Genomic DNA, 14,010 nt, shown 5'->3' with positions numbered 1-14,010 from the left:
AGGAGACTCGCCACACGTTGTGTCTGGAACGAGGAGACGCCTCGACGCCACGGACATTGTGTCAAAGGCTTGGATTACCACCAATTAGGGATCCAAGTGTCAGCCAGTTAATCAATATGATAATAGAGAGGCTTGGAGGGGGGGGCGTTGTTAATGATCAGATGCTGAGATAGGTTATAGGCTTGATCAGCATCCACGGGGAGAGAGAGAGAGAGAGAGGGAGGGAGAGAATGTTGCTAGCACCCCTCCTAGGCTGTGATCAATAGTACTCCGCTGCCTCACGCAAGATGTTGCTACCCCTGAAACTATAACCCCTTGGTGTTCTATCGCAAGTTTACCTGTGTACTAGGTCATGTAGGCCATATTTTGACCTCCCGCTGCATATCTCAAGCCGTTTGCCGGTGCTGGCGAGCAGGAGGCGCCCCCTGGCAACCTCTTTGCCGTAAGACAGTGTGATTCGAGCGGGAAAGTGGACAGAGCGGCGGATGGCTGCGGGAATAAAACAATTTCTCACCCACGCTCGTAGGAAACACACAGAGAGAGAGAGAGAGAGAGAGCGTGCACACAGAGCCTCTAACCCGGGCCTTGCTCTTGGGGTGCTGGCTCACCACTCCCACTACAGTGGGCAGAGTGAGCAGGGGTGTAGTCCCCACCTGGTGTGGTGTGTGCTGCACTTGCAAACATCGCAGCTGGCACACGCTCGTGCGGCGCTTTAGGATAATATAAATAGCAGCCGAGACTACCAATTTGTGATACGAGGAAGGGAAAACAACCCCAAAAACAACAATTAAAGTGAGAACTCATAATGAACAGGACAGAAAGCTGTGGTGTGGCGTTATTATCAGAGGATATTGACTTCAGTAGCAGGTAGGTGAATGTCGGAGTTCCTTGTTCTGCCTCACTGTGCTACTGCTCCAGTCAGCGAGGTAGACTGGTGTTCCAGCGGGAGGAACACCACCAGAATCAGTGTGTTCACTAGGGGGTGTTCTGCAGGGAAGCGAAGGGTGCTCCGTCTGCAGGGGTCTGCTCAGTAAAGCAGACAGCCCGATGGAAAAGTACCGGACTTATGCTCAACAGGGACCAGCAGTACCGAGCCGCAGTCGTCACGCATGCACAGGCAATGTTGACCCTGTGGAGACTCATGCATGCACAGGCAATGTTGACCCTGTGGAGACTCATGCATGCACAGGCAATGTTGACCCCTTGTGGAGCCTCATGCAAGCACAGGCAATGTTGACCCTGTGGAGACTCATGCAAGCACAGTTAATGTTGACCCTGTGGAGCCTCACGCACCCACACATACAGTGCACATGCTCACACAACACATATGTACACAATACACATACTTCCAGAGTACACGCACAGTATACATACGCACAGACACACACACACAGGAATCAGGAATCTCAGGCTAGGAAATCTGTTCACCAGTTGATTGACAGTTGAGAGACGGGACCAAAGAGCCAGAGCTCAACCCCCGCAAGCACAACTAGGTGAGCACACACACACACACACACACTGTGCACACGCATAGTGTGTGTTGAGCACACAATGTGCTCAAGTGTAGATATGATAACGCCCAATAGGCTCAGGCACCTGAACGCCAGTTGATTGACAGTTGAGAGACGGGGACAAAGAGCTAGAGCTCAACCCCCGCAAGCACAAGTAGGTAACTACCCACATAATGGACACCACAAGCGTAACTCTCATCCTGTAACTACACTTAGCTAATTACACTGAAGTAATTTCACACAATATATATACACACAAAAAAATATGCACTCAAACTTTATACACACGCACACACAATACACACCCACACACACACACACACACATACTCACACACACACACACACACACACACACACACACACACACACACACACACACACACACACACACACACACACACACACACACACACCTAAAAACAGGAGACCTACCAGAAATTTAGAAGACAGCAACAGTTATCCCAATATACGAAAAGAGTGACGCAGAACTTCAAGTCAGAGTTCTTAACTGCTTCGTTGATGTCGAGTCTTCAGATGTCGTTATACCTGTCGATTAATTTCAGTGTTGTTTGTTAAGATGTCTCTGGTGATGGTCTGGTTGTCTGAGGAGATTATCGCTTCTCTCAAGGCGATTAACAATGCACAAGCAACAGGGGGCCAGATTCACGAGCAGTTACTCAAGCACTTACGAACCTGTACATCTTTTCTTAATCTTTGGCGGCTTTGTTTACAATTAATACGCAGTTAATGAGCTCCGAAGCACCAGGAGGCTGTTTATAACAATAACAACAGTTGATTGGCAAGTTTTCATGCTTGTAAACTGTTTAATAAATGTAACCAAAGCCGTCAAAGATTGAGGAAAGATGTACACGTTCGTAAGTACTTGCGTAACTGCTTCGTGAATCTAGCTCCTGGGCTCCATCAAGGAGCATATAATCTCCTCACACAACCAGATCATCACCAGAGACATCTTAACAAGCAACACAGACAACAGAAGACTCGACATCAGCGAGGCACTACACATCAAAACGTCATGACTCGCAATCAACAACCAGTTAACACATACAGGTGAGAGGTGGGACCATAGAGCCAAAGCTCAACCCCCGCAAACACAATTAGGTGAGTACATAATTACATTCCACTTGACTCCACTTCCTTCGACTTGAGAATGGTCTAGGACGGACCGCCCGCCAAACACACACCGAAACTACGACGTTGGTACAACGTTCGAACAAGTTTTAACACCTCCTAACCAGTTACAACAACCAATATAGCAAGTTGTAACAACGTTCTAATACGTCATAAACACGTTAAGCCAAGATGTAACAACTTTATTACAAGTTGTAACAAGCGGAAAATAGAGACAGTTTAGGTTTGTGTTTCCAGGGCGAAACGTCGTCGTCCCTTCACCTTCTAGTGTGTACTCTGGACAACAGTGCACCCACTTCAAGACCCCGAGCCAACACAGAGACAGCAGAAGCGGGAACATAAGCTGCTCATGTTCGTGCATGCAATAGCCTATTAATATCCATTATGTTTCATCCACTTCATCCATTTGTACTTGTACCACTTCCCGTACCACCTCTCTCCAAGCGAACACAAATTTTTGCAAAAATATGGTACAAATTTTACGGGCTATTCATGCCCGTGCCACCTCTTGGGTGGCTTAATCTTCATAAACCAATCATGGTGTTGAATAGAGGAGAGAGAGAGAGAGAGAGAGAGAGAGAGAGAGAGAGAGAGAGAGAGAGAGAGAGAGAGAGAGAGAGAGAGAGAGAGAGAGAGAGAGAGAGAGAGAGAGAGAGAGAGAGAGAGAGAGAGAGAGAGAGAGAGAGAGAGAGAGAGGAGAGAGAGAGAGAGAGAGAGAGAGAGAGAGAGAGAGAGAGAGAGAGAGAGAGAGAGAGAGAGAGAGAGAGAGAGAGAGAGAGAGAGAGAGAGAGAGAGAGAGAGAGAGAGAGAGAGAGAGAGAGAGAGAGACACCCTACCCCACCCTACACAGTGTTACCAAGTGGATGGGTGAGGTTGGGTGTGGCGGCCGGCGCTGGGGGCCGATCCATTTCCCCTTTTGATAGCTGGTATCTCTCCTTATCCTGGCTAAATGGTCATCCCACTGGAGGCGTCTTAGTGGATTAATGGTAAATGGTAATAGTAAATGGCTAGTAGGTTGGGTTGAGTTTTAGCTCCTGGGTCCTGCCTCTTATCCTTCAGTCGACTGGTTTGAAAACAGTTTGAATTACGTTATTTGTCCCTTTGAACCATCATATGGGCTTCTTTTCTACTCTGTTAGTGGGTAAGTTTGTTATAATAACTGAATGTGTTCTTCTGGTAGTTAGTTTATGTTCTTCCAGTGTTCTTCTTCTTATATTGGTGCGTATGTGTGTCTCTCTCTCTCTTCTTTCCTTCCTTTCCCTGCAAGGGTCTCTTTCTCCCCCTACCCACTATATATTAAACAAACAACTCCGTCCTCGTAGATTACGGGCTCACCATAGCCCGTGCTACATGGACACTTCGTCCTGAATAGCTAAATCTTTAACAACAACAATATCCGTCCTCGACCCACACGAGCAAAGATCACATTCACTCCACGGGCTATTCATGCCCGTGCCACCTCTTGGGTGGCTTAATCTTCATCAATCAATCAATCAATTATCCTGTATTGCTCGTGATGCTCGTAGGCAGTGCTTCTGTGATCCGTCACCTGCGACTGTGATCCGTCACCTGCGACTGTGATCCGTCACCTGCGACTGTGATCCACGACCTTTCGTTCCGCTGCTGCACAAAACATTTCGTCAACAACCAGACCGGTAACTTGGGTCCAGATTCACGAAGCAGTTACGCAAACACTTACGAACCTGTACATCATTTCTCAATTATTGGCGGCTTTTTGTTGACCAGACCACACACTAGAAATTGAAGGGACGACGACGTTTCGGTCCGTCCTGGACCATTCTCAAGTCGATTGTGACTTGAGTCACAGGGATTGTTCACAATCGACTTGAGAATGGTCCAGGACGGACCGAAACGTCGTCGTCCCTTCAATTTCTAGTGTGTGGTCTGGTCAACATACTTCAGCCACGTTATTGTGACTCATCGCCTGCATTGGCGGCTTTGTTTACAATTATTAAACAGTTAGTGAGCTCCGAAGCACCAGGAGACTGTTTATAACAATAACAACAGTTGATTGAGAAGTTTTCATGCTTGTAAACTGTTTAATAAATGTAACCAAAAGCCGTCAAAGATCGAGGAAAAGATGTACAGGTTCGTAAAGTGCTTGAGTAACTGCTTCGTGAATCTGGGTCCTGAACGACAACCAGAGCGCAACACTATAGTCTCCTGAGACTTATGGATGACTACTACTACGACGACTACTACTATGACCACAGCATCAAACACAGTCCAGCATCTAATAAGATGCTGGACTGTGTTAAGTCCAGCATCAAACACAGGTTTGATGCTGGACTTAATTAAGGCCTATATCAACTTTACGAGGGTTATTATGGCCGTGACAATAGCTTATGACCGACCAGCAATTATACTTCCGTCCGGAATATTGTCCAGGACTACAGTAAACTCTACGTATATATATTGTTTGGATACATTATTATGCGTTTTAAGCCGCCAACAAACTAATTAATCCACAATTAATTAAAGAGGATTTCATCATAATAATTAGTTCATAATTGTAAATATACATATAGCTTTAATTCAGTAATAGGGACTTTGGCTATGTTGGTACGATTATCTAGTGATTGTCCACCTTTACAGCCCCGCTCCTGTGCCAGGTAAGTCAACTACGGGCTCACCATAGTAATGAATCTGCGAGCTACTTGCTTGACTCAATTAATATGAAAATAAAGCAGTATATTCCTGCAAAACCTGTGGCTAACAGATTAATTGTTATGGAGACAAATCACAATACCGCACGCCAACGCCATTTGTCAGAATTTACGCGGGAAAACAAAGGCGGAGAGGCTGGTGGCGGGCGCCCAGCTGGTGGTAGACGTCAACAAACCGACCCCCCTGCCAGACACACGGGTACCATATGACTCCCACGTCAACCATCGTACACTATCGTCACCCCCATCAACTGTGCTACTAATCTACGTGAGATATATACACACATATACAAAATAGTGTCAAACAGTGTGCCACAAGTGAAAATTGTATTAGATAAACTGGTACCAATGAAAGAAAACGTACGGTGACAACCGTTTTCTATCATAGGAGGACGCTTTAAAGTACGATACTATGACACTGTGACTGTTGGCTTCAAGTTGCCATTCACGGTAGCAGAGATTAGATGCTCTTGTGTATCTTTGTACATCGTGACACATGCAGCAATTGACACCAGAACGTAACGATCAAACCACCGTCAGCTTAACACATAACAAAAAAAAAAAGGTACGTATGAGAACCGCTTCATAACAAACCCCGCACAACTGGACAAGTTACATGAACCAATCACATATATATAAATTAATAGTCCAGTAGCCCTCGTTAAACTACGAAACGACACTAATAAATTACGAAATGGTGCAACAGAGGTTAGAATTCATTTATTCATTACGGATCAGTGACTCTTATAGCCCTTGATAAGATTGAATATATACTGTAACTGTTTAATTGGTAGTTAAGTTATAGAGTGGTGTTTAGCCTGGCTCCTGGGTATGGGTGACTGAGGACTTCACTCATCCATAAGTTCCAACATTAAACATCATCCCTCATCATTTACTCATTGCGCGATGAGTTGAAATATAAACAGTAAACTACTATTAACATAACAGTACGAGGAGTCTCACGGAAAAACCATATGCTCGCATTGTCTAGTACAGTGACGCCAGACTTATTTTTCCTATACCGTATATATCTGCTTTTGAATTCATACATGGAGTTGGCTTCAACAACCTGCTTGGTCAGGGATTGTTTTAGTCACCCCCCCCTTCCTGATCCTGATAAAACTCCGTCCTCTCACTTCATGGAGGTCGGCGTTCAATCCCCCGGCCGTCCAAGTGGTTGGGCACCATTCCTTCCCCCCGTCCCATCCGTAATCCTTATCCTGACCCCTTCCCAGTGCTATATAGTCGTAATGGCTTGGTGCTTTGCCCTAACAACTCCCACTCCCCTCCCACCCCCACCCCATCCCTCAGTCTCCACCACGGCGCATCCTAGCAACTCATTCTGTCAGTAAATATGTTATATTTTTAACGCAATCGACCAATGTGTCAAAACTGCTCCATCTCGCCCATTCCACACCCCCCCCCCGCGTCACCCCCCCCCCCACACACCCCCTCCAACACAACGAGACACTATCTACTGAAACTGAAGCCACTACCTCAATAAAAAATATAAAATAATCATGAAATTCGCAATTAAAATCAAAATAATTCATACCAATTTTAATTGACATATTCGTCATAACTAACTTCAGCGACGCGTAATTGCTTCACTTCACATGAAATAATTAGATAATAAATTAGTATTTTATTACAGTTTAGTCAATATTTGATGATCAATATTTTATGACAATATTTGATACCAATTAAGAAATATTTTATACCAATCAAAAGTATATTAAGAACATTTTCCTCCCACAAAATATTAAAATTAAATCCATTAAACTCAAAACTAAAATATATTGCGGGAAAACATGGCATTGCATTTTTTTAGCACTGCCAAAAAATATTTAGCACTGCAAAAACAAATATTTCGAGAAGAAAATCAACAAAAAAACTCATTCTGTATTTTTTGTTGAAATATAAATGTGATTACGTCGGGAACTGTTTCGCAAATTACGAATTAGTGCACCTTCAGTTGCACGTGGTTTCAAATGCGTCAGAGTAGCATTTCGTATTAAAATTTCTAATCAAGGCATTTGAAGCAGGAGATTAATTTCATTGAAGAGAATCCTAGACTTAACAAATTACAATTAGGCTCGGTGAGTGAGTTGTGTGTATATATTACATCTGTGTGTGTGTGTGTGTGTGTGTGTGTGTGTGTGTGTGTGTGTGTGTGTGTGTGTGTGTGTGTGTGTGTGTGTACTCACCTATTTGTGCTTGCGGGGGTTGAGCTTTGGCTCTTTGGTCCCGCCTCTCAACTGTCAATCAACTGGTGTACAGATTCCTGAGCCTACTGGGCTCTTTCATATCTACATTTAAAACTGTGTATGGAGTCAGCCTCCACCACATCACTGCCTAATGCATTCCATCCGTTAACTACTCTGACTGAAAAAGTTACCGACTGAATCCTATGCCTTTACTGATGGCTCTGTGCAGTTAGGCACTGGTAGAACAGGTTGTGCATGTGCAGTGTATAAAGGGAATGAAATGATCATGACTAGTACACAGAGATTGAACAACTGGGCAAGCACGACACAGACCGAGCTATTGGGTATTTATCTAGCCACTGAATACCTTAAGCTCAATGGTGGTGGAGTTATTTTCTGTGACTCTAAAAGTGCTCTGCAGTCCTTAAATAACCCATCACAATGTATGTCGGAAGTAGCTTGTAATATTAAATGGAATGTAATTTTTGCCAATGATAATAATTCTTGTATAAAATTTGTGTGGATCCCATCCCATGTTGGAGTTGAAAAACATGACTTTGTAGATCAATTGGCCAATGAGGCTTGCAGGAAAGAAAACATTGATTATGATTTTGGACTATCTAATGCAGTTATTAGAAACATACAAATTAAAGAAATTAATTCAGATTTAGAAGAACTAAGAAATGCACAGAGACCTGAAAGCTGCAGTATTAAAAGTTATGACAAGTTCTGTAATAATAGGTATTTGTATGGTCAGCACAGTAACCGGACCAGGCAATGTGATGTAGTAATCGCGCGAATTCGCCTTGGCTATAGACACATCTGGCAGGTTAGTGAGGCTGAGCCACTACCAGAATATTCAGATTGTAAACTCTGTGATAAACCTTTAATGCATTCACTAGAACACTATATTGATGAATGTGAAACCGTAAAGGACTTTAGACCTCCTGGCCTATTGTACCACCAACTGTGTAACTATTTTATTGACTCAGGTGTTCTGGACGACATCCTAACAATTTACCCAAAATTTGCTTGTCCATTTTAAAGAATGAAGAACAATTTCTACTTATATTCTAAGCTGTATCACTTATGAACCCATCCCTGCCCTTGTGTGGCAGTGCACAATAGAAAGTTGTTTTCACATATCCACACATTAAAACATTGATTGTAACCATGATATATATGTGCTTCAGCCTACAGTTTAGGCCTATTGTCTTATGTATGACCCTCTGTCCTGCGTGACAGTGAATACTAGCATTAACCTCAATTTAATAAGACTATCAAAATCCTCAGATTAGGCAAAATTGTAATTAATTTTGTCAATAAAGATGTTAATAATAATAATTCTAACGTCTCTGTGGCTCATGTGGGTACTCAGTTTCCACCTGTGTCCCCTTGTTCGCGTCCCACCAGTGTTGAATAGTTTATCCTTGTTTACCCGGTCGATTCCTCTGAGGATTTTGTGTGTGTGTGTGTGTGTGTGTGTGTGTGTGTGTGTGTACTCACCTATTTGTGCTTGCAGGATCGAGCATTGACTCTTGGATCCCGCCTAGGGATGTGTGTGTGTGTGTGTACTCACCTATTTGTGCTTGCGGGAGTTGAGCTCTGGCTCTTTGGTCCCGCCTCTCAACTGTCAATTGTGTGTGTGTGTAAGATGTTTAAAGTTAGGTTTACCGAGCGGCTGTGACAGCGTCTATCGCAAGGCTCACTGGTTGGTTATACCGGTTGGTAACACCGGCTGGTTACACCGATTGTGCTGCTTGGTTCACCGCCATGTTTGAGACGCGTGTGAGGTCACTTCAGCCCTGGTTGCTATTAGGACAGATATTCGCGTTTTCTATGCATCGGACTCGATAGGTTAAGGTAGGTTGCTTCAGGTTCTTTATGTTTCCGAGTAGGATAAACAATTGTATTTCTTACGGAGTGGCGACTCTAGAGAGAGAGAAAGAGTGGCTCGTTAATCAGCAGAATTATTAATGTTGTATAATCAAGGGACGGGGGGGGGGCGGCGCCAGCGGGGGCGTGACATCTATAATTACTCTTTGTGTATACATGTTGATGTATGTGTGTACTAAATTCACTCATTATACAAGATAAATACAACTTTGGTTTGAATGAATTTCAGGTTCAAACTTATATACGCCCCTCCTACATACATTCCCCCCCCCCCCCCGGGCCACCCCATTCCCACACACACACACGAGAGAGAGAGAGAGAGAGAGAGAGAGAGAGAGAGAGAGAGAGAGAGAGAGAGAGAGAGAGAGAGAGAGAGAGAGAGAGAGAGATCTCAAGACCTCAAGACATATCTGCTATCTAACGCGGTGGAAAGACTTATGCATTCACTCGGAGGTCTCCAGGGAGGTACAGTCTTCACCCGTCTGAATGCAAGGGCTTGACTGGGTATGATTTAACACTTCACAACGTAGTCGAATGGTTTTCAAGAGACGCTTTAATGCGCTCCTGTTTAGTGTCGGAGGCGTCGACCCCTCGTTACTACACTGGTCGGATTAAATCTATATTTACTAAACCCTTTACGACCTCCATAAGTACTAGGGACTGAAGGACTGGGAGGTACGAAGTACTACCACGGGCTCACCATAGCCTGTGCTACATGGATATTTCGTTCTGAGTAGATCTAAAACAACAACAACGAAGTACTGCCCGAAAGGAGCAGTACTTCGGGGGCCTGGTCGACGACCAGGAGGCCTGGTCGACGACCGGGCCGCGGGGACACTAAGCCCCGGAAGCACCTCAAGGTAGCCTCAAGGTAGGTAGGAAACGCTAGATGCGCCTGATAATTTAAGAATATAAGATTTTCCGATATTATGTTCTCTCACAAGGCAATTTAACTTCTTGTATACAAGCCAAATTACTTCTTGTAAATCAAACTACAAGATCGTTCTCAACCAGACAGTCTTTACGCTACATTTTGACTCAATTCGAAAACAATTATGACCATTTATTAACAAATATATTATTCCTGCACCTATATTTAAAATAATTAAGTAGAATTTCCTAGATATTTTCACTCGTAAGCAGGAAATCAATGAATTTTATTAATTTTCTAAAACACTAATATGTTATTAAATAAAACAAGCCTAATTTTCTGAAACACTAATATGTTATTAAATAAAACAAGCCTAATTTTCTGAAACACTAATATATTATTAAATAAAACAAGCCTAATATATTACCGTTAAAAAAACAATTTATTAGTCCCTTAACAAAGAATTATACCAACCAACACTCACCAAGAAAAACAGAATACACATATGAAAAAAATATCATATAAAAAATAAAAATAATTATATCAGAAACTGCATGGAACTAAATATTTTGGAAATTAAATTAAAGCACTATTCAAACCTGATGGTCGTCCGGTGTCCAGAGAGACCAGAGTCCTACCTTCCCGCCTCACAATTTCAGCCTAACTGCCAACAAATTGCTTTTAATAGGATGATATCTCTCTGGCAAAACGGTGTATGTCCAGTATTCCCCGCCTGACGGTCCCGCCATTTTTTTTTTTAAATTTGAATTTAATTTAATTGGGATACCGTTATATTCTGAGTCAAGAGATATTCTTACCACTTTTCATAGTTTGCGAGCCCCTCCCTCCTGGGCATTTGAACACCCCCCCTTTCAGGAGGATTACCTATGGGTCAAGAATTACTAGCGTTGTGATCTAGCGGTAACATTTCATGGCTGACTTGAGGTAACGGTTGTGCTCGTCTCTGTTATGAAGACACTTTCCCCTCTGTTTATCTTTCTGCGTGCGGGTGTGTGTGTGTGTGTGTGTGTGTGTGTGTGTGTGTGTGTGTGTGTGTGTGTGTGTGTGTGTGTGTGTGTGTGTGTGTGTGTGCGTGTGTGATCTCACCTAGTTGTGCTTGCAGGGTCGAGCATCTGCTCTTAAGCCCCGCCTTTCGACTCTCAGTAGCTCAGTGCAGTGATTCTTTTCACACGTTTTATCATCTGCTTCCTCCTCCAGTTCGTTCCACTCATTTACGATTCGGCAAAAACATTTTTTTTTAGTTCACAGCCCTGTGTCTCACTTTTCCCTGTTTCCAGTTACGCTCTTTCGTTATTCTTCCTCATTTTGAACATTACCTCTACATCTGTCCCTCTACCCCTTATTACCCTGATGGGTCTGATGTTGGAAATGGTTTCCGGAATGGGCACCATGCATGGGTTTGGAACCCACTTGGACAGAACGATCAGTACTACGATCACACATAAGTGCCCTAAGCTGGTACACTATGCCATTATATGGTTATGGAACTAATGCTCTTAACAGAAACTAATGCGGAAATACCTTGGTAGATGCAGGTTCGATTCCGCTATACCGCCTTTAATATTGTCTCATAAATACATCACACCTCAATTGTGTATCGATTACAAAAGCTTAGGAAACTATATCTGGAAGCTTAAAATCAGAGCATGAGCGATCGAGCTTTAGCTCTTAAAGTCACGTCTCCCTCGTGAAAGGGACATAGAATCAACAAAGCACATTAGTTTAATGTATTATGGATCTCTGCCTCACAGCAATTACATTCAAATTTTTACCCTGGATGACTTTACCAAAGGTCAGAGGTCATGCTAGGCAGGACCACGAGTCTTTATGTCAAGACATGATGAGGACTGTCAACAGTTGACTGATGGCAGAGCTTGACCGTTGAGTTTACTGTCTTAGTGCACCTGTCTCTCTAACACACAGCACCTAGCTATGCTGCACCAGTCTTCTCTCACCTCTCACACACACAGCACCTAGCTATGCTGCACCTCTCTCTCACCTCTCACACACACAGCACCTAGCTATACCGTTATATACCGTTATATTGGGATACCGTTATATTCTGAGTCAAGAGATATTCTTACCACTTTTCATAGTTTGCGAGCCCCTCCCTCCTGGGCATTTGATTGACAGTTGAGAGGCGGGACTAAAGAGCCAGAGCTCAACCCCCAGAGCTGGACCATCTCTCACCTCACACCTAGCTATGATGCACCTCTCTCTCACCTCTCACACACACAGCACCTAGCTATGATGCACCTGTCTCTCACCTCTCACACACACAGCACCTAGCTATGCTGCACCTCTCTCTCACCTCACACACACACAGCACCTAGCTATGCTGTACCTCTCTCTCTCACCTCTCTCACACACAGTACCTATCTATGCTGCACCTCTCTCTCACCTCTCACACACACAGTACCTAGCTATGCTGCACCTCTCTCTCACCTCACACACACACAGCACCTAGCTATGCTGCACCTGTCTCTCTCTCACCTCTCACACACACAGCACCTAGCTATGCTGCACCTGTCTCTCTCTCACCTCTCACACACACAGCACCTAGCTATGCTGCACCTGTCTCACCTCTCACACACACAGCACCTAGCTATGCTGCACCTGTCTCTCTCTCACCTCTCACACACACAGCACCTAGCTATGCTGCACCTGTCTCTCACCTCACACACACAGCACCTAGCTATGCTGCACCTCTCTCTCACCTCACACACACACAGCACCTAGCTATGCTGCACCTCTCTCTCACCTCACACACACACAGCACCTAGCTATGCTGCACCTGTCTCTCTCTCACCTCTCACACACACAGCACCTAGCTATGCTGCACCTCTCTCTCACCTCACACACACACAGCACCTAGCTATGCTGCACCTCTCTCTCACCTCACACACACACAGCACCTAGCTATGCTGCACCTGTCTCTCTCACCTCACACACACACAGCACCTAGCTATGCTGCACCTGTCTCTCTCACCTCTCACACACACAGCACCTAGCTATGCTGCACCTGTCTCTCTCACCTCTCACACACACAGTACCTAGCTATGCTGCACCTAGCTCTCTCACCTCTCACACACACAGCACCTAGCTATGCTGCACCTGTCTCTCTCACCTCACACACACACAGCACCTAGCTATGCTGCACCTGTCTCTCTCACCTCTCACACACACAGCACCTAGCTATGCTGCACCTGTCTCTCTCACCTCTCACACACACAGTACCTAGCTATGCTGCACCTAGCTCTCTCACCTCTCACACACACAGCACCTAGCTATGCTGCACCTAGCTCTCTCACCTCTCACACACACAGCACCTAGCTATGCTGCACCTGTCTCTCTCACCTCTCACACACACAGTACCTAGCTATGCTGCACCTGTCTCTCACCTCTCACACACAGCACCTAGCTATGCTGCACCTGTCTCTCTCACCTCTCACACACACAGCACCTAGCTATGCTGCACCTGTCTCTCTCACCTCTCACACACAGCACCTAGCTATGCTGCACCTGTCTCTCTCACCTCTCACACACAGCACCTAGCTATGCTGCACCTAGCTCTCTCACCTCTCACACCAGACCAACCAACGCTACTCCAATGACCTCACCTCCAGGCGCTGCAGGGAGCGCTCTCTGGTTTAATGAAAACTGTCT

At 44.6% G+C, this 14,010-nt stretch overlaps 2 protein-coding genes across 2 annotated transcripts in view; both read left to right on the top strand.

Annotated features, from left to right (window-relative positions):
- Nucleotides 1-460: 460 nt before the first annotated feature.
- The window catches only part of LOC123761095 (uncharacterized), a 90,391-nt gene continuing 76,841 nt past the window's right edge, over nt 461-14,010 (top strand). The window contains exon 1 of the mRNA XM_069339454.1: nt 461-867. The gene's annotated coding sequence lies outside the window, so the exon portion shown is untranslated. The remainder of the gene's footprint in view (nt 868-14,010) is intronic.
- The window catches only part of LOC123761220 (treponemal membrane protein B-like), a 51,264-nt gene continuing 42,109 nt past the window's right edge, over nt 4,856-14,010 (top strand). The window contains exons 1-2 of the mRNA XM_069339160.1: nt 4,856-4,959; nt 5,212-5,295. Of these exons, the coding sequence (XP_069195261.1) occupies nt 4,856-4,959; nt 5,212-5,295 (188 nt within the window). The remainder of the gene's footprint in view (nt 4,960-5,211; nt 5,296-14,010) is intronic.

Source organism: Procambarus clarkii, chromosome 41, assembly GCF_040958095.1.
Source record: "Procambarus clarkii isolate CNS0578487 chromosome 41, FALCON_Pclarkii_2.0, whole genome shotgun sequence".
In the NCBI taxonomy this organism is placed as follows: domain Eukaryota; kingdom Metazoa; phylum Arthropoda; class Malacostraca; order Decapoda; family Cambaridae; genus Procambarus; species Procambarus clarkii.
The sequence above is the reverse complement of the archived record's forward strand: the minus strand, read 5'-3'. Positions and strand labels throughout refer to the sequence as shown.